General features: G+C 55.4%; 2 protein-coding genes and 1 long non-coding RNA gene across 11 annotated transcripts; 2 read left to right on the top strand and 1 right to left on the bottom strand.

Moving 5' to 3' along the window:
* The first annotated feature begins 7,776 nt into the window (after positions 1-7,776).
* NDUFV1 (NADH:ubiquinone oxidoreductase core subunit V1) lies at positions 7,777-14,730 on the top strand. 2 transcript variants are annotated; one of them, XM_086385370.1, is made up of 10 exons: positions 7,777-8,777; positions 9,975-10,057; positions 10,411-10,581; positions 11,303-11,486; positions 12,257-12,446; positions 13,181-13,393; positions 13,518-13,684; positions 13,989-14,070; positions 14,324-14,469; positions 14,582-14,730. In XM_086385370.1, exons 1-10 carry the CDS (start codon positions 8,535-8,537, stop codon positions 14,666-14,668), a joined length of 1,566 nt encoding a protein of 521 aa, XP_086241496.1. In that variant the 5' UTR covers positions 7,777-8,534; the 3' UTR covers positions 14,669-14,730. The 2 variants fall into 2 exon arrangements, with proteins under 2 accessions (XP_086241496.1, XP_086241495.1); XM_086385369.1 differs by having other exon boundaries at positions 8,743-8,896.
* Positions 14,731-15,272: 542 nt separating this feature from the next.
* LOC147341771 (double C2-like domain-containing protein gamma) lies at positions 15,273-22,631 on the bottom strand. 8 transcript variants are annotated; one of them, XR_015158021.1, is made up of 12 exons: positions 19,123-19,453; positions 18,961-19,022; positions 18,666-18,749; positions 18,423-18,502; positions 18,273-18,344; positions 17,969-18,078; positions 17,743-17,878; positions 17,610-17,660; positions 16,110-16,264; positions 15,925-15,986; positions 15,671-15,767; positions 15,273-15,596 (listed from the first exon to the last, which is right to left on the bottom strand). XR_015158021.1 is itself a non-coding variant. In XM_086385366.1 (12 exons), the coding sequence occupies exons 1-12, from the start codon at positions 22,615-22,617 to the stop codon at positions 15,466-15,468; spliced, it is 1,182 nt and encodes a 393-aa protein (XP_086241492.1). In that variant the 5' UTR covers positions 22,618-22,631; the 3' UTR covers positions 15,273-15,465. The 8 variants fall into 8 exon arrangements, 7 of the variants coding, with proteins under 7 accessions (XP_086241492.1, XP_086241487.1, XP_086241488.1 ...); XM_086385366.1 differs by lacking the exon at positions 19,123-19,453 and adding an exon at positions 22,499-22,631 and having other exon boundaries at positions 15,925-16,006; positions 16,110-16,267; XM_086385361.1 differs by having other exon boundaries at positions 15,925-16,006; positions 16,110-16,267; positions 18,231-18,344; positions 19,123-19,452.
* Positions 20,698-22,139, top strand: LOC147341772 (uncharacterized). Its single transcript, XR_015158022.1, has 2 exons — positions 20,698-20,834; positions 21,258-22,139. It is a non-coding gene; the product is annotated as an uncharacterized LOC147341772 (long non-coding RNA).
* Positions 22,632-22,639: the final 8 nt, after the last annotated feature.

Genomic DNA, 22,639 nt, shown 5'->3' with positions numbered 1-22,639 from the left:
GAACATGGAGTCTTAGTCCCTGGACCACCAGGGAAGACCCTGTATCCATTTTGGAACCAGTTTTCCCAGCTCCATGAAAAGCCTTGATGGGATTTTGATCAGAATTGCAATGAGTTTGTAGATTAACTTGGAAAGATGTGACATCTTTATGATATTAAGTCAACCCACCTGGTAAAGTCTCCTGAGCAGCTGCAGTACTGGCTGGAGGCAGAGGGAACGTGGGATTCAGGAAGGAGGAAGGAAGCCATAAATACTGGCTATGGCGTCATGACCGTTGCAACAGCGGCGCCCCCGACCATGTGTCCTTCATGGCTCTGAGTTCTGTATATTGCGAGGAAATTGTCTTTGGAAGGTGCAAAGTGGTCATGGGAGGAAGAACATGTAACAGAAGATGAACGGCTCAATCTGTTTCTAATAAACACTCAACAGGTTTTGCTTTTTGCTGATTTATAAGGTAGGTCCTGGCATTTCTAAAAACTGAAACTTGAGTCTCGTATTTCTAAAGGCTTGGGATTAGTCGAGGGGTGTGTAAGCTCTTCCTGGTGTCTGTCATCCCAAATAGCAGTCAAGGGCTACATGGGGCAAAAAAGAGACTAGAGCTCTTGTGTTAAGGGCCAAAGGGGGTGTAGGCAGAATGCCAAGGGGCAACATGAAGACAGGAAAGGGGCTGACACCCTGCAGATACCTCGACCTGATCCACCAGGTGTCTGAGTATGCATCTGCCACCAAGGAGGTGCCAGGGTGGGTGGGCTGAGGGGACTGTATTGATCCCTGGGACTGAGACTTCACGGAGCTCCCTGATGGAGGCTGCAGACGGTGCCCAGGGCTTCAGGACCAGTATAAGCCAAAGAGGGACCCTGGGACCCTGGCAGGCCAACAGGTTCTCACGCCAGGACCAGACGGTCTGCAGGGCATGTGTGGGCGCTCTGCCCTGGAGAGCAGGGAGGGAGGCTGGGCCACGTGAGCCGTTAATTCCGCTGCTCGCGCTCACCTTGTCCCGTGTGTGCCTCACCAGCGAAGGCTGACTGACTTTCTCAAGTTCAAATTAGTGGGGGAAAAATAGGGAGCTATCCAGTTGAAGGTATTAGAGTAGAACCGAACATGCACCGTTTCCCTCTCAAAGAAACAGAGAAGGGGAAAAAAGCGTTAGTAATGACATGCCAATCACATAGAAATGAACAAGGGAATTCTGTGTAGACTTGAAATAAGGCTCTCTTTGAAGGAAAGAAATAGGAAGAAACCCCCAGCCTGGGGTGGGAGCTGAAGCCTTGTGACTTAGCCAGGAAGTGGGAACACGGCCAAGCTGAACGCACAGGGCCTGGGGCCAAGTCTTCAGTCTGTAACCCGTGCTGGTGAACAAGGCTGAGAGGCTTCAGTGATGGAGGCCAGGTCTCCACCAAGAGCATGAAGCATGGTGCCAGAAATGCCCTCCCTGCCAGGTCATAAACAGGGCCAACCCAGAAAACAGGGATGCAGAACTTGTGATAGAGGTAAGTACAGAGAGATGCAGGACCACCTGTTTTTGTTTCAATTCAGCAGGAGGATAGACGTATGGATTAGCTTTTGCTGGAAAAGGAAATTTCCATCAGTGTTAAAAATGTAAGGGAAACCACTAAAAATGTAAATAAAATGTATAACTTTGAAACCAGTACTGGGGAAGAAGGGAATAGCACAAAGAAAACTCAATTAATTCAATAGAAATTCAGAAAACAGAAGAAAAAGTAATCAAGAGAAAGAATGCTAAGTAGAAAACATAATATAATATGGCAGATATATGTTCCAGTGGAAATACCAATAAATGTAAATAGGTCAGACTCTTTTTAAAAGACAGTGACATTGGGTTAAAGTAAAACAAAATGAAAATTTAAATAAAAATTTAAAAATTTTTAAAGTCATCCCTAAAACAAGAGAAAGATGGAAAATAAAAAGAAAAGATCCCTGGGGTTTGCCTAGTGTTCCAGTGGCTAAGACTGTATTCCCAATGCAGGGCTAACAGGTTCTATCGCTGGTCAGGGAACTAGGATCCCTTATGCCACATAGCACAGCCAAAAACAGAAAGAAAGAAAGAAAAGAAAAACCCAAATACTAATAAAAAGAAAGCTTAGGTAGCAATAGTAATATCAGAGACCCTAGACCTCAAGGCAAAATCGTTAAAAGCAGAGAAATATTTTATATTAGAAAAAGGGACAATCCATGAAGAAAACATTCTTTAAAATATAGGTGTTCAAAAATGACTCAAGGAAATAAACAAATGGCCATAAAAGAAATGGAAACAGTGGTCAGCTCACCCATAAGCAGAGGCCCCAGCTCCAGATGGCCTTACGGTGAGTCCTAGTGATGCTTCAGGAAACGATGACTTTTACCCTCAGAAAACTCGTGCAAATGGGAAAAGGGGGAAAGGGGCATGCCACAGCTGTCAATCCAGTGAGAAAATATGACAGCATGACCAAAAGCCTTGTCCCTGGAATAATAAAAAACGAGGACAGCAAACACAGAGCACTTACAACGTTCGGGGCCCCGTTGTAAGGACCTCACGGAGATTAAAGCAGGTCACCACTGAAACTAGTCATGAAGCACAGAGAGGTCAAGAAACTTGTCGGATGCCAGGCAGCTGGTAGGTGACAGAACCCAAGATCCAACTGTTCCCTTAGTGACCTCACTCTGCCACCCCTTTAGGTCAAAAATAACTCAGTAGATTAGGAAAAAGACTGATGTAATTAAGAAGAAAGAAGAAACACAATAGGATCATCTCAGACACAGAAGAAGCATTCGGTGAAACTGAGCCTTAATACAATCAAGATCTCTATCAAAAGCCTCAGCAAACTGCATACTAATAGGCTGTCTTGACAGTTGTCACACTTAGCTTTTTTTGCCTTTTGACCACACCACATGCTTGTTTTTAAAATGGGCCAAAGTCTTCAGGACATTTACAATCCTGCCTGGTGCCCTGGGGCAACTAATAAAACCACGCCCAGATCTGGTGAAAGTGAAAGTGAAGTTGCTCAGTCATGTCCGACTCTTTGCAATCTCATGGGCAGTAGCCTGCACCAGGCTCCTCCATCCATGGGATTTTCTAGGCGAAAGTACTGGAGTGGGTTCCATTTCCTTCTCCAGGGAATCTTCTCGTCCCAAGGATCGAACCCAGGTCTCCCACATTGTAGACAGATGCTTTACCATCTGAGTCACCAGGGAAGTCCTGGTAGGGTAATCCAAATATTATTGCTCAGATCCACCCTCCTCCCACCCACTGCATGGTTTGGAAGCAAGCCATTGGGAGGTTCAAGGTCACACCTCTGATTGACTAGGGAAGAAGCCGATCTGATTATCGCTATTGATTGTTTAGTCACTAAATCGAATCCGACTCCTTAGTGACCCCATGGACTGTAGCACGACGGGTTCCTCTGTCTTTGGGATTTCCCAGGCAAGAATCCTGGAGTGGGTTGCCATTTCCTCCTCCAGGGGATCTTCCTGACTCGCATTTCCTGCATCGCAGGTGGGGTCTTTACCACTGAGCCACCAGGGAAGCATCCAGGTCTGTGACAGAACAAGGCAATAAAGGATGTTGGAGAAAAGACTAGGACTGATGCTCTTGTGGGTATTTCCAGACTCCAACTTTATCTAGAAAGGTTTTTAGGTGTTGTTGCTTAGAATTCCATCTCCTTTTGCACCTGCATTGGTGGCTCTTTTCTGCAGTCACTCTGCTTTCATTTTCACGAGTAGCTATTACTAATTAGGAGGGAAATAGACACTTACGGCAGGAATTCTGTTTCTGAGCTGCCAGTTAAAATGTGCTGGTCTAAGGAAATCTAAAGGCACATGAAGTGAAAAGGAGAAACAAAAATCCTAACAAATGGAATTGGAGATTTCAATATTAAGTTTTTACCACTCCCATTAAAGTTACACCCCATATAAGGAAGCTCTGTTGTTCAGTCGATAAGTTGTGTCTGACTCTTTGCAACCCCAGTGGACTGCAGCACATCAGGCTTCCCTGTCCTTCATATCTCCCTGAGCTTGCTCAAACTCATGTCCGTTGAGTCAGTGATGCCATCCAACCATCTCATCCTCGGTCGTCCCCTTCTCCTCCTGCCCTTAGTCTTTCCCAGCATCAGGGTCTTTTCCAGCGAGTTGACTCTTCGCATCAGGTAGCCTACTACACTATTCAATCTTATTCTGAAGCTCTTAGTTGATGAAATAAGAAAATAAACTAGAACCTGGCATTAGAAAGAAACATGCTAGGCTCATCATTTCTCAACAATACAGTCATCAGCACAGAAAATAGAAAAGCTTCAACGGACAAACTTTCTCACGGGGAATTCCATTAAGGGTTCCAGATGTAAAATCAACTAAGACAAAATAACAGTGTACTAAACACAAACATCCATGGCTCAATGGTAAGGAATCTGCCTGTGATGCAGGAGACACCAGTTCAATCCCTGGGTCAGGAAGATCCCCTGGAGGAAGGCATGGCTACCCATTCCAGGATTCTTGCTTGAAAAATCCCATGGACAGAGGAGCCTGGCAGGCTACAGTCCATGGGGTCACAAAGAGTTGGACACGACTGAAGTGACTGAGCATGACATTCACAAACAACAGTCAATTAGAAAACGTTATCAGAACAGAGATCACAAAAACATCCCATAAAATTCCTATATTTTAAAATGTGTACAATTTTTTAAAATTTTAAATGCTTAGTGAAGGACCTAGTAGATCTGAAAAAAATAAAATCATATCACATGGCTGGATGGGAAGACTCAATAATGTAAAGATGCAGATTTTCTGAATTAATCTATTTAATCTAATCCAGTGCATTTAGCTGAACATTCTTAGGGCATTGTGTCAGACACTGCTCATTTACTTTCCTCAACCCTAACAGTGCTCTTTTGGGATGTATGTGATCCTAATTTCCTAATAGAGGCATGGGTCATAAAATTACACAGGAAGTAAGTGGTGGAAAGCAGGATTTTGAATCCAGGTCTTTAACCTTGATGCTCTGGTGTAACCTGTAGATAACTAGGTTTCTAAATCTATTTGTAAAATGGACTACTCTCAGACACAGTTTTGATTGAAAAAGCAGGGTGAAAGATCGTGTTATAGTTAGACACTGTTTCTACAAATTAAAAGCACTAAACACTCATTTTTCTGCAGGTAAGTGATGTACAAACAAAGTTGCTTTTTTTTTTTTTTTAAAGGATTTAATATAAAATTGGATTACACAGTATTTGGCTCTGGAGTGGAGGCACTTTAGTTTTTTCTATTAAAGTCTAAATTTTTAAGGGTTAGTATATTCATATGCTGGGAAGATTCCCTGGAGGAAGGCATGGAAATCCACTCCAGTGTTCTTGCCTGGAGAATCCCACAGACAGAGGAGCCTCGTGGGCTATAGTCTGTGGGGTCACAGAGTCGGACACGACTGAAGTGACTTAGCACATATTCATATGCTACTGTGAAATGTTTTTTAACCATCTAGAAAACAGTGGAAAGAAGCAAAAATAATACTGGGGGGATTTCCCTGGTGGTCCGGAGGTAAAGACCCCACACTCCCACTGCAGTGGGTACAGGTTCCATCTCTGGAATTACGATTCTGCATGCTCCGCAGCACAGCCAGAATAACAACAGTACTAACAGGGACTAAGTCAGGGCAGTGAAAACATGTGGCATGCATGCCAAGTCACTTCAATCGTGTCTGACTGTTGGCGACTCTACAGACCATAGCCCACCAGGCTCCTGTGTCCATGGGATTCTCCAGGCATGAATACTAGAGTGGGTTGCCATGCCCTTTTCCAGGGGATCTTCCCGACCAGGAAGGCAGGTTCTTTACCACTAGCGCCACCTGGGAAGCCCCTGAAAACATGTTACAACTTTCTCTTGTTACTACTCTCTTTTTGCTAGTTTGTATTTCTTAAATTTCCAACAAGGGAAAAGCATCTAGTTTTTTCATTTTCCAAATATAAAATTAGATTACAATATTGAGTAAGCCCCTCCCGGGAGAAGCTCTGTCCTGGGGGTTGGAGAAGACGGAAGATCAGATCAAGCTGAAGTCACGCTGGTCCCATGGCAGTAGTTATGCAAAAGTTGTATGAAGTGGAGGAAAAAAGCTTCCTGGGAGGTGACAGCCAAAGGGATCCTCTGGGGAGGAGGAGGCGGAGGAGGAAGGGGAGGAAGATGGGTTCCCCGGTGCAAAGCCAGCTGGCGTGGGCAGAGCCAGCTGAGCTAAGTTGGTCTCTGAGTGCCACGCCAGGAAGCCTGGGTTTCTTCCTGAGGACATGGGGAACCACGAGGGATCTCAGGCAGGGGAGGAGCAAGGCAGATCCCAGGTTTACAACAGTCCTGCTCGTTCCATGGTGCGAAGATGCGATTACAGGGCAAAGATTTGAGGCTGGGAGACCTCAAGGAGGCTTTGCAAAATTGCAGATGAAAGCTGATGGGTCATGGCCGCGGGGTGGGGCCTGAAGGCACGGGAACAGGAGCGCGCAGAAGGCAGGGCTGGCAGGATGCAATGGATCTGGGGACAACGAGGCATCCCGGATGCCTCCCAGTTTCTGGCCTGGGGGCTGGCAGGGGAGACAGTGGCGCAGGATGAGACAGCCGAGAGCCAGGGTCTGGGATGCCTTAGAAGAGGGCTTCCTGGAAGAGGTGATACCCAGTGGAGCCTGGCAAGCGTGGGTGGGGACTGCAGGTCAGGAGACCTCAGGCCGAGTTCTGGCTGCTATGCTGTCCTAGGCAGGCCACTCCGCATGGCTAATACTCTCTGTCCTCTTCCGAAAACAGGGGCCCATCATTCCTATGCTCTGGGTTGAGGGAGGATTAAGGAGATAACACATAGCAAGTGCTTGGCACTGAGCCTGGCACGGGATGATCTGGGGGCCCTGCCCCTTGTTCTTACTTTCCCATCACCCCATGCCCAGCATCTCCCATCCGCAGCATCCCCGGGCTGCCTTCTCCCCATGGCTTTGTGTTCCCCTGACCCAGTTAGGCAGGGATGAGGAGAGAATCCACCCTCCGGCTCCATCCTGCCTCGCTTCTGCCACCCCAGAGGGAGGGATCCACGTACTCAGGTCTGAGCCCCGGATTAGCAGTGTAATCCCCAGCTCTGACTGGACAATCTCTTTTCCTGCCCGGGAGAGGGGGCCTGGGGGTGGGAGTCAGGACTGCTGGGCCCTGGGCCTGGGGCTGCCCCACCCCTCTGGGAGCCCTCAGACAAGGTGCCCCGGCTCTTGCCTCTTCTTTTGGAAACGCCACTGACTCCCTGAAAGGATTGTCACGTGTGCACCAGTTGCTCTGTGCGTCTGCTGTGTCTGGGGCGCTCTGAAAAGCAAGAAAGGCCTGGGTCGCTTTCCAGATCTACACGCAGCAGCTTCACGCCCCTGGACAAGAGATGAAACCATCGTGGCCCTCCCTTTTCTTCGTGGGGAAAAAGAATTAACAGTACCCGGGGCTACTATGGGAAATATATGAGAAATTAAGGGCCTATTACTTTATAAATGGCACATTTCTTGAGAGATAAGAAAGGATGGGTCTTCCTTAGCGGTCCAGTGGTTCCGAATCCGCCTTCCAATGCAGGGGACCCTGGTCCAGGAAGATCCCACGTGCATGGGGCAACTAAGCCACCCATGAGCCGCAGCTACTGAAGCCCGAGTGCCCTAGAGCCCCTGCTCCAAAACAAGAGAAGCCACCACAAGGGGAAGTCTGAGCACTCAACTAGAGAACAGCCCTGCCCCCTGCAACTACAGGAAGCCTGTGCACAGCAAGGAAGACCCAGTGCAGCCAAAATAAATTAATTAATTAATTTAATTTTTTAAAAAGGATGACCACAGGATAAGAGAATAGAGGAGCTGGGGAGAGAAGACCCAAACAGACATCTTGGGACTCAGAGCCACAGCGATCCAGAGAACTGACAAACTGATTAAAAAGTTAATCAAGCTTCGGAGACTTCAGGGGCAGGCGAAGATCAGAAGACCTTCTCAGGTCACTGGAGCCTGGTGGTGGTGGGGGTGGGGGTGTTGGGGACAGAAAGGCCCTAAAGTCCCAAGCGGAAGAGGTCCTGGAGAGAACGGGGCGTGACGTGGCCTGGGCCAGAAGACCCTGCGCGGGAGAGGCAGAGTCCGTCCATTCAGGCCAGGGCCAGGTTGCCAAGGCAGCGGGGACCACGCCAGGATCTTGAGCAGCAGCGCCAAATGCCAAACTCTCCTGACCCGCACCGCGGGAGGGATGGTGCGGAGAGTGCAGCAGCACCGGGGAGAGGCTGGGCCGCCCGATGACCAGCTCCACCCTCTTGGCCTCACCCCAACCTAGAACACTAGACGTCCCTCCTCTGGGAAACTCTGTCCCAGAGCCCCCGCCTGCCCCGCCTCCCGGCTTCCCTGAGCCCAGGGGTGCCCGAGGTGGGTGGGGGTAAAGTCACAGTCTGGCAGGGCTGGGACAGGGCCAGAGCAGTACAAGGCAGGCAGGAGGGTCCAGCTGCATAGTGGGCTCAAAGGCTGAGAGTCCGGAGGCAAATGCGAAAGAACAGAGCCGGCGAGCAAGACAGTAAATAAATGCCAGCCTCGCGACAGGAGAAAGGCGGTCCGGAGGCCCACGGGACTACATCTCCCAGCAGCCTCAGCGCCAGACAGGGCACTTCCGGCCTCTCCGCGCTCCCTCGAGGAGGCAGGGCCAAGGGCGGGGCGGGAGCGGCGCGGGGAAGTTGGGGCGCGCCCTGTGAGGGCGCGTGTGACGTTCTTCCTGTGCGCCGCCTAGCGTCTCGGTCGTGCCGGGTCCTGAGCCTCAGAGCTGTGAAGGTGACAGCGGGCGGTCACCGGCTTGCCTTTCCCCGCCCCTCCCCGCGATGCTGGCGGCACGGCGGCTGCTCGGCGGGTCGCTCCCCGCGCGGGTGTCTGTGCGATTCAGCGGCGACACGGTGAGGCCCGACCTGGCTCGTTCCAGGGGCGCTCGCGGGCCGGGTCTCGCTGTCGCGTCTGCGCGCGCCATACCTGGGTCCGTAGTGCCTTCTGGAGAAGCCTCTCATCTCCCCCGTCTGACAGGAAGGTTGCAGATGTAGGAGGGGACGGGTTCCAAACGGGAGGCTGATTCTCCCCGGCCCCCTAGCCCTCCGGCTCCTTGGCTTCCCCTTATTTAACAACTGCGCGACCTAACGGAGAATTTTGCAGGTGGCAAAGCGTCCTTGTCTCATTCCTTCCTCGCTACAACCTTGTAGCGCGTGAAGGGTTGACTGCCCCATTTTACAGATGCAGAAACAGCTTTGGAGAGGGCCGTTCATTCCTCGTCCAAAGTTCTGCTCCCTGTATTGGCCCTTAAGGGGTTGGGTGTCTGGAAGCGAGGTCCCCTTAGCCCTCAGCTGGGGTTCTCTCTATGTCTCATGGGATTCCAGAGCCATCTCTCCTCAACAGCTTTATCCCGAGCGGGTCTCCCGCCATCATCTTGTGTCCCAGCCTCAGTGAAGCATTCCTCTTCCTTCAGAAAACACGTTTTGTCTCCAGCAGAGTTTAGTCATATAAACAAGACTTTGGCCAAATTAAGTTTTGGTCCAGCAGAGCCATATAAGTAAATAAATGGACGTGACATCACGCTGGGTTCAGGGCTGTAGTCTGTTCTGTGGATCCTGTGTGGGCTTTGGCCACAGACAGACCTGTGCTTAGATTCCATCTGCTCCTTCAGGCTGTGTGCCTTTTGTAAGCTCATTTTGTTCTGAGTCTTGTTTCCTCTTCTGTGAAATGGAGGAAATCATTCCTATCTCAGGGTTAGGAGAATGAAATGAGATCTTGGATATAAAAAGCTTAGCCTAGTGCCTGCTAACAGAAAGTGCTTACTAAGTGGTAATGGTAGTTGTGACCGTACGAAGGGTTCTGAAGCTTTGGCCCCTGCCCTCCTCCCAGTCCAACCCTCCTTAACTAGGGGACCCAAAAATCTGTAGCTCCTGGCCTGGCCCCTCATAATCCCAGAGCTCTCCTGGGCATACTGACTCTCTGTGTCCCCAGACAGCGCCCAAGAAAACCTCATTTGGCTCGCTGAAGGACGAAGACCGGATCTTCACCAACCTGTATGGCCGCCATGACTGGAGGTGAGATGGTGCCCTTAGGCTGGTGGGTCCCCAGGTAGGGCCTCCTCCTCACTGCCTTCCCCACCCTGCTGCTGCTGCTGCTGCTAAGTTGCTTCAGTCCTGTCCGACTGTGCGACCCCATAGACGGCAGCCCACCAGGCTCCCCCATCCCTGGGATTCTCCAGGCAAGAACACTGGAGTGGGGTGCCATTTCCTTCTCCAATGCATGAAAGTGAAAAGTGAAAGTGAAGTCGCTCAGTCGTGTCCGACTCTTAGTGACCCCATGGAATGCAGCCTACCAGACTCCTCCATCCATGGGATTTTCCAGGCAAGAGTACTGGAGTGGGGTGCCATCGCCTTCTCCTTCTATCCAGGCTTAAAGGTGCCCAGAGTCGAGGTGACTGGTACAAGACGAAGGAGATTCTGCTGAAGGGGCCTGACTGGATCCTGGGTGAGGTCAAGACGTCGGGCTTGCGGGGCCGTGGAGGTGCTGGCTTCCCCACTGGCCTTAAATGGAGCTTCATGAATAAGCCCTCAGATGGCAGGTGTGTGTAGGCAGGCAGAAATGGGGTTGCACCTCTGGATGGCTGGGGCTTATCTGGGCCTTGGGGCTGTTTCCTTGGAAACCAAGAGTGAATGGAGTAGGAAAACCTTACCAGAGCTCCAGTAGCAGGGACTCGGTTCCATCGTCTTCCTCAGGAGTCTTGAGGGGCAGCAGAGTCTACCCAAGATTTTAACCCAGCAGACTTAATTGATCAGTTCCTGGCTCTGCCATTTAATCATATAGCTTTGGGCAGTATTTCTGAACCTCAGTATTCTGTTCTGTAAATGTGTATTGTATTGTGCAGGGATTAGAGAGATACTGTGCCTTCCAGCTTTTGGCCTGCCCTTTGGTCTGCGTGTAGAAAGTAAATGATGAATGTCAGCTCTGCCTCCTTTTGGCTCCAGAGATATGATGGAGGTTCACGGAATGCTCATCGTGACCAAAAGCAGATGTGGGCTCTTGAGAAAGCACTGGGAGAAGCATTTGGGCTGAGTAGAACCAAGACCTTGCCTGTGCTCGTAGCTGCCCCAGTGTGGACTAGGCAGTGAGCTCCCCGTCGTTGGTGGTGAGCAAGCAGAGCCCTGGGGACTTGTTGCGGGGACAGAGAAGGATTGGCTGTCAGATAAAACCTGTTTGAGGTTTCCTGGTAGACTGGGGTGGCATACGGTTGAAGGCCTGACCCTGGTGGCCCTGTGGCCCAACTGCCCTGCTGGCCCCTGCAGGCCCAAGTATCTGGTGGTGAACGCGGATGAGGGGGAGCCAGGCACGTGCAAGGACCGAGAGATCATCCGCCACGACCCCCACAAGCTGGTGGAAGGCTGCCTAGTAGGGGGCCGGGCCATGGGCGCTCGTGCCGCCTACATCTACATCCGCGGGGAGTTCTACAACGAGGCCTCCAATCTGCAGGTGGGCAGGGGGAGGGCCAGGTGCTGAGTGGGCACTCTCATACCCCAACCCAGGCAGAGTTCTTCTTAGGTTCTCACGTGGGATCTATCTGGAGTTGTGCTGGGAGGGTGGGGATCTCTCGAGCTGGCCTGTGTCCTGAGTGGGACGTGCACCCCAAAGCCTCTGTCTCGCTCTGTGTCCCAGAGCCTCAGCCTGGGAGGTCTTCCAGGGCTCCAGGGCTCCTGGGGTGGGGGTAGGCTGGAGAACTCACACGTGGGCATTTTTCTTGAAGGGTCAAGAGGTCACGTCAGTAATTCTCAGCCCAGTGACGCCTATAGTAATTGGTCTAGGGCCGAAGCCTCACTTTTCTATTAGGTTCATAACCTGGCACATGGTAGCATTATGTGTGTTTTTACATATTTAAAAATCAGCCTCCAGGGTCCTTTCCTCTACTCAGAAGCAGTACTCACTCATTGTAAAGACAGGAATCCACACACACCAAAGAAAAATCTCCCATAGACTACCTAGAGAAACTACTTGCTGAAATTTTCATTATTTCCGTAAAGTCTTTAAAAAATACATATAGTTAGAGATTTTGTTAAATGTTATCACACAAGCAGCACACACATTGTAAAAATCCCTACCCTTCTCCCAGCACGTCTTCTGCCTGTGTCCAGAGGGAGCTTTGGCCCTGGACTATGGTGATGAGCTCCCTGGGCCTGTACCCTGCCCTCCCACACGAAGTGTTCCTGGGCACGTGGGGACTGTGTCTGTACACCCTTGTCCCACAGGTAGCCATCCGAGAGGCCTACGAGGCTGGTCTGATTGGCAAGAATGCCTGCGGCTCCGGCTACGATTTCGACGTGTTTGTGGTGCGTGGGGCCGGGGCCTACATCTGCGGGGAGGAGACGGCGCTCATCGAGTCCATCGAGGGCAAACAGGGCAAGCCCCGCCTGAAGCCGCCTTTCCCTGCAGACGTGGGTACGACCTGGCGCCTGGCCTCGTCCCGGGCCTTGTCCTGTGGAACCTGGGATCTGGCTTCAGGTCGCCACTTATCATTCTTGGGGAATTTCTGAGTCCCTTCTGCACTGGGGGGCCTGACACCAAGTAGGTGGGAACAACATAGAGGCTGCACCAGTGCCCCCAGGAGTCTCATCCTGCCCCAGGCCACAGGCCACACACCCGGGTGCGCTCCTACCCCCCGGGAACTTGGGGCAGGGTGGCGGAGATGCAGCACAGCTGGAATCAGGCTCCCGGGGGACAAGAGTTAACATGGGTGGAAGCAGGGCTCTCTGCCGCAGAAGCAGATCCTGGACAGATGCCACCTCCAGGAGACCCACCCCAACTGTCCCCAACCTCCAGCAGCCACTGGTTTGTTTTCTTTTTTAAAAAAAAAAATGTGTTTTTGGCTGTGCCAGGTCTTCGTTGCTGGGCAGGTTTTTCTCTCCTTGTGGCAAACGGGGCCACTCTAGTTCTGGTACACGGGCTTCTCATCACGATGGCCTCTTGCTGCCGAGCAAAAGCTCCAGGGCGCGTGGGCTTCAGTGGTGGAGCTCCCGGGCCCTGGGGGCAGGCTCAGTAGCTGTGGCGCACAGGCCTAGTTGCCCCTCAGCACGTGGGATTGAACCCACGTCTCCTGCATTGGCAGGTGGATTCTTTGCCACCGAGCCACCAGGGATGTGACATCCACCAGGTTCTTACCCTCCCCCCCGCAGGAGTGTTTGGCTGCCCTACAACTGTGGCCAATGTGGAGACTGTGGCCGTGTCCCCTACCATCTGCCGCCGTGGGGGTGCCTGGTTTGCCAGCTTCGGCCGAGAGCGCAACTCAGGCACCAAACTGTTCAACATCTCTGGCCACGTCAACAACCCCTGCACCGTGGAGGAGGAGATGTCTGTGCCGCTGAAGGAGCTGATTGAGAAGCACGCCGGTGAGGCCTGGGGCCACCCAGCGGGGTGGGCGGGCCTCGGGGGCCTGGGCTGGGGTGGGGGCTGACAGGCATGCCGGCCCCCGCCCTGACCATCCATCCTCTCGGGGACTGGCTGGGGCCCCAGGGGGTGTCACGGGTGGCTGGGACAACCTCCTTGCTGTGATCCCTGGCGGCTCGTCCACCCCGCTGATCCCCAAGTCCGTGTGTGAGACGGTGCTGATGGACTTCGACGCGCTGATCCAGGCGCAGACGGGGCTGGGCACGGCTGCCGTGATCGTCATGGACCGCTCGGTAAGGAAGGGCTGCCCACGCTCCCACCCAGTGCCTGCCTTAGGCCAGCCTGGCTAGTAACCCAGCCCGAGCTTCTCAGAGACACCCGCCAGTTCTTGGGTCCCGATTCCTGTCACCCAAGATACAGGGAGGTGGGAGAGGCTGGGGGGCAAGGCTTCTCTATGGGGAACGGCCATGGAGCCTGGCAGCGCAGGATGCCTGGGGTGAGTGGAGGTGGCCAGAGCACTGCTGGAATCGGGCGGGTGTGCCGCCAGGGGCTGAGGCTCAGGCTCGGGCACCTCCTCACTGCCCCTTGTCTCCGCAGACGGACATTGTGAAAGCCATCGCCCGCCTCATCGAGTTCTACAAGCATGAGAGCTGTGGCCAGTGTACCCCGTGCCGCGAGGGTAGGCATGCTGGGCAGGCTGAGGGTTTCTCTGTGGCTCATGCCGGGCCTGGGTGGGGCACGCGGCACAGGTGGCGTGGGTGGGGCACGGGGCACAGGTGGCGTGGGCTCCGGACCCTGAATGCACTGCTGCAGGCGCCCAGCTTGCTGTGGCTTCTCTCAGACCCCCGACCCTTGAACTGCACCCCTTGGGTTCCATCCCCTGCACCCCGGCCCGGGGGGTCAGCAGGCCGTCTCTTGCTGCCCCGGCACAGGTGTGGACTGGATGAACAAGGTGATGGCCCGCTTTGTGAGGGGAGATGCCCGGCCGGCAGAGATCGACTCCCTGTGGGAGATCAGCAAGCAGATCGAGGGCCACACCATCTGCGCCCTGGGCGATGGGGCTGCGTGGCCCGTGCAGGTATGCTGCCCCACGAGGGGCACGGGGGGTGAGTGCCCAGGCATTGGGGGGGCAGCGGGGCTTTCACACCCTGCTTCACACAGCGCTCCCTGCATCCCCACCCCCACCCCAGGGCCTGATCCGACACTTCCGGCCGGAGCTCGAGGAGCGGATGCAGCAGTTTGCCCAGCAGCACCAGGCCAGGCAAGCAGCTTTCTGAGCCCACGGGGCTGGTGTCCGTCTGTCTGGACGGCTGGACAATAAAGCTAGCGATACCCACTCTCTCGTTGCATCTTCTCTGTGGCCTTGCTTGCCTGCATGCTGCTGCTGCAGCCCGTGACTCACAGAGGCTTGTTTCTCAGACGGTGGGGGATAGGTCAGGACAAGGTCATGTTGAGAGTTGACACCTTGACTCCTGTGTGTCAACCTGTCGCAGACTGGGCGTGCTCAGTCATGTCCGACTCTTTGGGACCCTTTGGGCTGAAGCCCGCCAGGCTCCTCTGTCCAGGGGATTCTTTCCAGGCAAGAATACTGGAGTGGGTTGCCATTTCTTTCTCCAGGGGATCTTCCTGGCCCAGGAATTGAATCCTTGTCTCCTGCATTGCAGGCGGATTCTTTATGCGCTGAGCCACTAGGGAAGCCCCTGTCATAGACCTCCCTGAGCGTTTATCCCTCAGTGCAGCAATCAAGAGTGGGGAGGGGAAAACTGGCCTGGGGTCCAGACCTGGTCCTGGCCCTGTGCAGGCCTCTGGAGGGTGGGAGCAAGGAGAGCAGCGCCCATTCTGCCCTGTGAGGCGATGGCAGGGAAAAAACGGACTGTCTGGTCTGGTTGGGAGGAGAGGTTTATTCTTGCTTCGTGATTTGACGGTGGGGTGAATTTGGAAGTGGGGAAGGAAGGAAACAACGGACCAGGGGCTGGATAGCGGGAGTGAAGCAGCCCAGCGCCTTCCAGCTCTGCAGAGAGGCTGTGGGTCAGCCTGGGGAAGGGGCACTGAGCCGGCCAGGCTGGGGGCCCCACTAGTCGCTGAGCTGGAGGGGCGCGCCGTCCAGCGGGTGCCACAGCTCCAGCCTGCGGTCACTGTGGCCCAGGCATTCGCGCCAGTGTTGCTGGCGCTCCCCGCCAGCCCGGCTGCTCAGCTGCACTCCACCTGGGTTTGGGGACAGGTCAGGAGCCAGGTGGGAGTCCCAACCCCCGACTTAGCTCCCCCTCATTCCCGCTCACCAATGAAGTCGTCAGCCGTGCCCAGGTCGTAATCCCATACAGACACCAGCAGCGTCTTCTGGGCCAGCTCCTCCCGTGGGCCTGCGTAGAAGAACTCCTGCAGGGGACGCGGTGAAAAGGAGGCGGCCTTAGTCCTTCACAGCTTCAGGGACAGACTCAGGCGAGTGGCCCAGGGTGGCTGGGGCCTGTACTGTGAGACAGGATGCCGACCCCTCCCCCAGCAGCCGGGACTGCCTTCTCTCGGGCCGGCCTACCTCATTGAACTCGGGGTTCAGGGTCTTCTTCCGAACGCTGGTCTTGTATTTCGATTTCCTCCCTGTGTTGGGATGCAGGAAACTGGGAGAGATGAGGTTGGTTTCGGTGTGGCCCCAGAGAGGTGAGCCACGGGGGCACTCTGAGGAACCCCCACTGCCCACCCGGCCACCTGCTTCACACTCACAGGCGGACGAAGGGGTCCGAGTAGCCGTTGGCGTCCATGGGGGCGAGGTGGGCGCAGCGCAGCACGCCCACCAGCAGGCCCCCCTGCTGAGAGCTGTAGCACAGCGACAGCAGGACACGCCCGCGCTCCTCCGAGGCCAGCTCTGCCTCCACCTCCTGCTGCAGGGGTAGGCCGGGTCAGCCCCGCGGGAGAACTCAGACTGGCCTCAAAGAAATCAGGGGCCAGTGTCCGATGTCGTGGTCCAGTTTCCCGATACTGTCACTGACTTAGTGCCCTGGAATGAGACTTCCAGGTCCACTCTACCCTCTGGGGCCTGAGAAGGGGAGGGGGCTTGTCCGGGTCTCGTGATCGGCCACTTGCGGCTCTGTTTGTCGTGGAAGGGGAGGGAACTGATGTCTCTGAGGGTCACAACGCGTAGGAGCTTCCTAGGTGGCCTTCCATTAGGGGCCTGTCTCTTCCCTCTTGGGGAAGCCTCTCGGGGAAGCCTGGAAGCAGCTCCCAGAGGGTTGTCCCTCCTCAAAGTGCACACAGGCCTCGTCAGCTGCAAGACCCTCCCCCCTCACACCCCACACCCCGGGAGTCAGATGCTGAATGCCCTTTGCCCCCCCCCCCACCCACCCCCCCACCCCAGCCCCTGGTGCTTCCAGAAGGACTCAGAGGATACCATGGAAAGAATGTGGTTCTCCCACCCTAATGTGATTTGCAGAAAGCCCATCTGCCTTGCGTTCAGTTCTCAGTATGGGGTGGGGGGGTTGTGAGTGCCAGCCAGGCGCCAGGGGGCTGCTGTCAGGTGGGGGTGGGGGGTCTGGGACGGGAAGGGCTTGTAGTAGGGCTGCTTCCCCGGGAGGGCTCCCCAGCCTGGACTTGACTAACCGACAGTCGCAGGCTCCACTAGGGGGCAGGGCAGTAGCGCTTGGCCCTTAGGTCCTGGGGAAGCTGGGGCGGGGAGGGCCCTGCCCCAGCTCTGCGGGTCCCTGGGGCCCGTGGGCTATAGTGGCTCTGGCCAGGTCTCTGGTTTCATTCTGCCAATCCCTTGTGGTCACCTTCACCCCTCCTGACAAGGGCCAGTCCAGAGCGCCCAGCCCAGGAGCGTTGCCTGCACTGCCCCAGGGGCAGGCCTAGCAGCTGTGGGCCCAGCAGCCCACGCAGCCCAGAGGGAGCCTGCGACTGTCGGTTAGTCAAGTCCAGGCTAGGGAGCCCTCCCAGGAGAGCAGCCCTACTACAAGCCCTTCCCGTCCCAGGACGCCCCCCCAACCCCCGACAGCAGCCCCCTGGCCCCTGGCTGGCACTCACAACCCCCCCACCCCATACTGAGAACTGAACCGCCCATGAAGGCCACTGACCAACTGCCCAGCTCCAGCCTCTGTCTCAAGCTGGCCTATGCCCCTGAGACTATGAGTATTCATGGGCCCTGAGAGAGAAAAGGCCTCAGTTTCTCTGAGCTCCCCTGGGCCCAGAGCCCTGCCCAGCACCCACCTCCGGGTCCCACGTCTCACTGACCTCATACAGAGACATGCCGCGTGCTGTGTCCAGGCTCTTGGGCCTCTTGGTCTGAAACAGCAGAGAGCCCGGTCACCTGGGCCAGACGACGCCTGGGTCTCCCTCCCTGTCACCCCCACCCAGCCCCACTCACCAGCCTCCGCCTCTCCAGACACACGTCGAAGCTCCGGGCCCGGTTGGGCACCAGCTTCCTCAGGGGCACCCGCAGCTCTCCCAGGGGAGGCGCCCGCCTCCGTCGCCGCAGCCACGGGTCTTCACACACACACAGCCTGGGGGCCACCTGGGTCAGCCTGGCCAGGCCAGCCCCCCATCCCCACCCCCACCCCAGCCCCCCCTCGTGGCCCAGGCCCCGTCCTCACCGCAGGGTCTTGCGCCGGGCGTCCTGGAGAGTGAACCCATGATAGGTGAGCGTCTCCTCCCAGACAGGACCCCTCATGCCCCGAACCGTGCGTGTCCGCAGCTGGCTGGCCTGAGGGCCAAGCAGGGAGTGTCAGAGCCCTCCTCGGGCCCCGGTGCCCCACCTGGGTCCCCCCCGTCCCAGCGATGGGGGGCCCCTGCCTGAGGGGGAGGCCTTGGGGAGGAGGGGCATGGCAGACCAGGTGGGCGCTCCAGGCTGGATACCTGGCCGAGGGGAAGCTGTGGGGGCCTGCATCTCGCCCTCACCTTGCTGGCTCCGGGCAGCAGGTTGGCTTTGACGAAGGTATCCATGGAGCCAGAGGCTGGTGGCTTGAGGCCCTGGGAAGGGAGAGTGGCTGTGGGAGAGGCCCGGGGCGCAGGCCCGAGCCCCGGGGACGCCGCCCGCCCCCTCCTCACCTTGGCACGGTGAGCTGTGCAGTGCAGGGTGCTGTTGTCCGTGTCAAAAAGGAGCGTGAACTCGAGGGTGCCGAGGGCGGCTAGGGGCAGGTGGCAGGCAGGTCAGCGTCTGCGTCAACCCCCGCCGGGCACCACGCCTCATGGTCCTCCCTGGTCTGAAGCCTGGCCGGCCTGCCTGCCCTAGACCCCCTTCCTGGATGGGCGGAGCCCAGAGTGTCCCTCCCCCAACCCGCCCCCACTCACTGCTGTCGTCTGAGTCTCCCTCTGGCTCTGGGTCCAGCTGGGGCTGGGGTGCAGAGTGGACCGGGGTCACTGGAGGGCGTGGGTCTGGGGGATGCAAGGCGGGCTCAGCGGTGGGGTAGAAGTGCGGGAAGTAGTGGGAGATGAGGCGGATGGGCCGGATGGGGCCCGGGCTCACGTCGATAGCCATGTGCTCCTGCATGCTCACCCGCCCCCGGCCCGCCATGGGGGCGCAGGCATGGGCAGGGACTCAGAGGAGCCCCCGAGGACCGCAGATGAGGGGGCGGCACTGACCCACCCAGACAGGGCCAACGGGCATCACTGAGGGCGTCGTGGAGGGTCCTAGGAGGCAGTCGGGACCTGAGGACAGAGCACAGTGTCAAGGCTGGTGGGGTGGGGGCCTCCAGCCTAGGGGGGGGGCACCCCGTGTGCCAGCGGCTAGGCCGGCGGGGCCACTTACTGCTCTGAGAGCCCCTGCACCTGCCTGGGTGGCTGCTGGGCGCTGACTGAGGTGACCCGTGAGAGCCAGCGGGTGGCCGTGGGGGAGGCAGAAGGGGCGGGACTCGGGGCCCCCCCAGAGCCCAGGAGCCCGCAGCTCCCTGCCCTCCACCCCAAGGGTCCCTTCCCCCGACAGTTCGCACTCTGTTGGAGAGTTATTTTCACCACCATCATGTGGCTCTGCTCCCAGGGGAGGAGGCTGGAGGGCCAGAGGTGACACAAGAGGTGTGAGGGCAACAGGAGGCAGGGTGGGGGGAAAGGGGGGGTGAGAGAGGGGGCTGAGGGGGGGGAAGGAGGGGTGAGAGAGGGGGCTGGGGGAGGCGGGGGGAAGGAGGGGTGAGAGAGGGGGCTGGGGGAGCGAGGGTGGGGGGAAAGGAGGGGTGAGAGGGGGCTGGGGGAGCGAGGGTGGGGGGAAAGGGGGGGTGAGAGAGGGGGCTGGGGGGAGGCAGGGTGGGGGGAAAGGGGTGAGAGAGAGGGCTGGGGGAGGCAGGGTGGGGGGAAAGGGGTGAGAGAGAGGGCTGGGGGGGGAGTCATGCGGGGAGGAGGAGGGGCGGGGAGTGGGGAGGCGAGATGGGAGTGCTCCATGGAGACAGGAGGGGTAAGGCAACCTGGTCCCCTTGCCACTCAAGCCTTTAAAACATCAACCCATCACTTCGGCTCCTCTCCCCCTTCTCCCAGCTTGGAATAAAATCCTAACCCACCACTGAGGCTTCGCCCCTCGCTACGGCCCCCTGAACGGTGGGCCCCTTTGCCCCCACGTTTCCTTGAACACGCCAAGCTTTGCACAGTGTTGCTTCTTCTGATTGTTGTTCTGTAGCTCAGTCGTGTTTGACTCTTTGCGACCCCATGGACTGCAGCATACCAGGCTTCCCTGTCCTTCACTATCTCTGGAGATTGTTCCAATTCAGGTCCGTTGAGTCAATGACCCTCCTTCTAAGAGGGATAGACTAAGGATAGTTACACAAGCAGTTGCAGAGGTCCCAGTAGGGGACTAGAGACAGAGGGAACCCAGGGAACTCTGGGGGACTGCTGCAAGTTAGTGAGCACGCAAGAAAGCTATCAGAACATCATGGGACGAAGCAGGCTTGCTTAACTATAAAGCCATAAATGGAAGCATGAGATATGCCTCAGGTCATTAAGTGAAAGAAAAAAATTATTCTGCTGGTTTAAGTAAGCACTGAGACAGTCCTAGTTTGACCTTCTAGGGTCAGATACTCTCCTGTCCGATGTGAAGGAGGAGCTAGTGATGAAAAGTGAAAGTTGCTCAGTCGTATCCAACTTTTTGGGACCCCATGGACTATACAGTCCATGGAATTTTCCATGACAGAATACTGGAGTGGGTAGCATATCCCCCCTCCAGTGGATCTTCCCAACCCAAGAATCGAACTGGGGTCTCCTGCATTGCAGGTGGATTCTTTACCAACTGAGCTATCAGGGAAGACCACCTAGTGAGGAAAGCCTGAGGTCTACTCGAAGAATGAGAAGGCAGTCTTTCCCCTCTCCCCAACTTTCCTTCGATTATAAAAATGTAACCCACTTAATCCTTGGGGCAGTCTCCTCTCTCACAAGCGTTCTATATTAATAAATCTACTTCTTGCCTAGCACTTTGTCTCTCACTGAATTCCTTCTGTGCTGAAACACGAGACCCTGAGCCTCAGTACGTTGAGACACCAGGTAAGTGACTCCAATTATAAGACTGTGGGCTCAAGTCCTAATCTGGGTTGCACTTTTGCCCCAACTTCCCTCCCTTGCCCTTTGACCTGCCCTGCTCCTGTTTATCTATGGTCTCAAGGTCACTCTCTGCAGGGGAATGTGGCTGCCTTTTGCCTGCTCACCTTCCCTTTCTCTTTCCAGGGGTCCTTTGGGGGGCCACCCCTTCCCTACTCTCATTCTAGGAGGTTCACCCTGTTCCCCAGGCCTGTGCCCCAGACCCGGCTGATCAATGAATTCCAAGTCCAGCAGCCAAGTGACAGGCTCAGGGAAGGTCTTGTGGACCAAAGTCAGCCAAGAAAGTGTAACTCTGGGATAGACTGGCCCAGAAAGAGAAGCTGTTTTCTGTTGATGGGATGCTGACGCTGGTACTGTTCTGTCCTACAGCTGTCGTCTTCTCCTCGCCTCTCAGCTCTGGGGAGTGGAGAATACTCCCGAGGGTGAGGCTGATACAGTGGAAAGCAAGGAAAGAAGAGCACCTGGAGCTCCTGGATCCAGCTATACCTGAAGCTAGTCTGTCTGTGGAGTTTGCAATCACTATTCCTCCAGATGGTGACTGCAGCCATGAAATTAAAAGACGTTTACTCCTTGGGAGATAAGTTATGACCAACTTAGCATACTGAAAAGCAGAAACATTACTTTGCCAACAAAGGTCTGTCTAGTCAAAGCTATGGTTTTTCCAGTAGTCATGTATGAATGTGAGAGTTGAACTATAAAGAAAGCTGAGCGCCAAAGAATTGATGGTTTTGAACTGTGGTGTTGGAGAAGACTCTTGAGAGTCCCTTGGACTGCAAGGAGATCCAACCAGTCCATCCTAAAGGAAATCAGTCCTGAATATTCGTTGGAAGGACTGATGCTGAAGCTGAAACTCCAATACTTTGGCCACCTGATGGGAACAGCCAACTCATTGGAATAGGCCCTGATGTGGGAAAGACTGAAGGCGGGAGGAGAAGGGGACAACAGAGGATGAGATGGTTGGAGGACATCACTGATTCAACGAACATGAGTTTAAGTAAACTCCGGGAGTTGGTGATGGCCAGGGAGGTCTGGCGTGCTGCAGTCCCTGGGGTCGCAAAGAGTCCAACACGACTGACTGAATTGAACTGAAGTCCTCCTTTGGCAAACTCAGCCACTGAGTGGCGTTTTCTATCTCTTGTTCTACCTGATACTGCCCAGTCCACCATCTCCAGGTCAGACTGCCCACCTCTTCAACTCACAGAGATTTACAAGATGGATATGTAATTCCATTACACATCTGTGAGTAATTAATGTGTAATCACATGATTATCTATGTGGCCTGGTCTAAGGTTGCCCCGAGACTGAGCACCCCTAGAGGGCAGGATAGCATCTGGCTGCTGCACAGATGTGGCCCCAGCACAGCTCCTGGCACAGGGAGAGCCTGGCACGTCACAGGTTTGCAGTAACATGCAGGGCTCCTCTCTGGATGGCTGCTGCCCGGCACAGCATCAGCCAGGCTCGGAAGACAGTTCTGCGGTGGCTGTAGTGGCTAGGAGTTTGGGCTCTGGTGCCAGACAGGGCCTGGTTCAAATCCCAAACTGGGGTGACCTTGGGCAAGGTGTCTGCCCTCCCTGATCCCGTCTCACTACCCAGGGACAGCGTGGTCTCACCTCACAGGGCCATGGCGAGGGTGAAATGAGAGAAAAGATGCCAGACACACAGTATGTGCGATAGCAGGTGACAGCGTGATTATCCCAAAGTGCCCCAGCCAGCAGGCCAGCTGTCCCATGGACTCTGCCCAAGGTCAGGGC

This window comes from Bos grunniens, chromosome 29 (genome assembly GCF_055505025.1).
Source record: "Bos grunniens cultivar Pamir isolate PY7600 chromosome 29, Bosgru_T2T1.0, whole genome shotgun sequence".
NCBI classification, from domain to species: Eukaryota; Metazoa; Chordata; class Mammalia; order Artiodactyla; family Bovidae; genus Bos; species Bos grunniens.
Note: the sequence above shows the minus strand (reverse complement) of the source record. Positions and strands in the feature narration are given on the sequence as shown.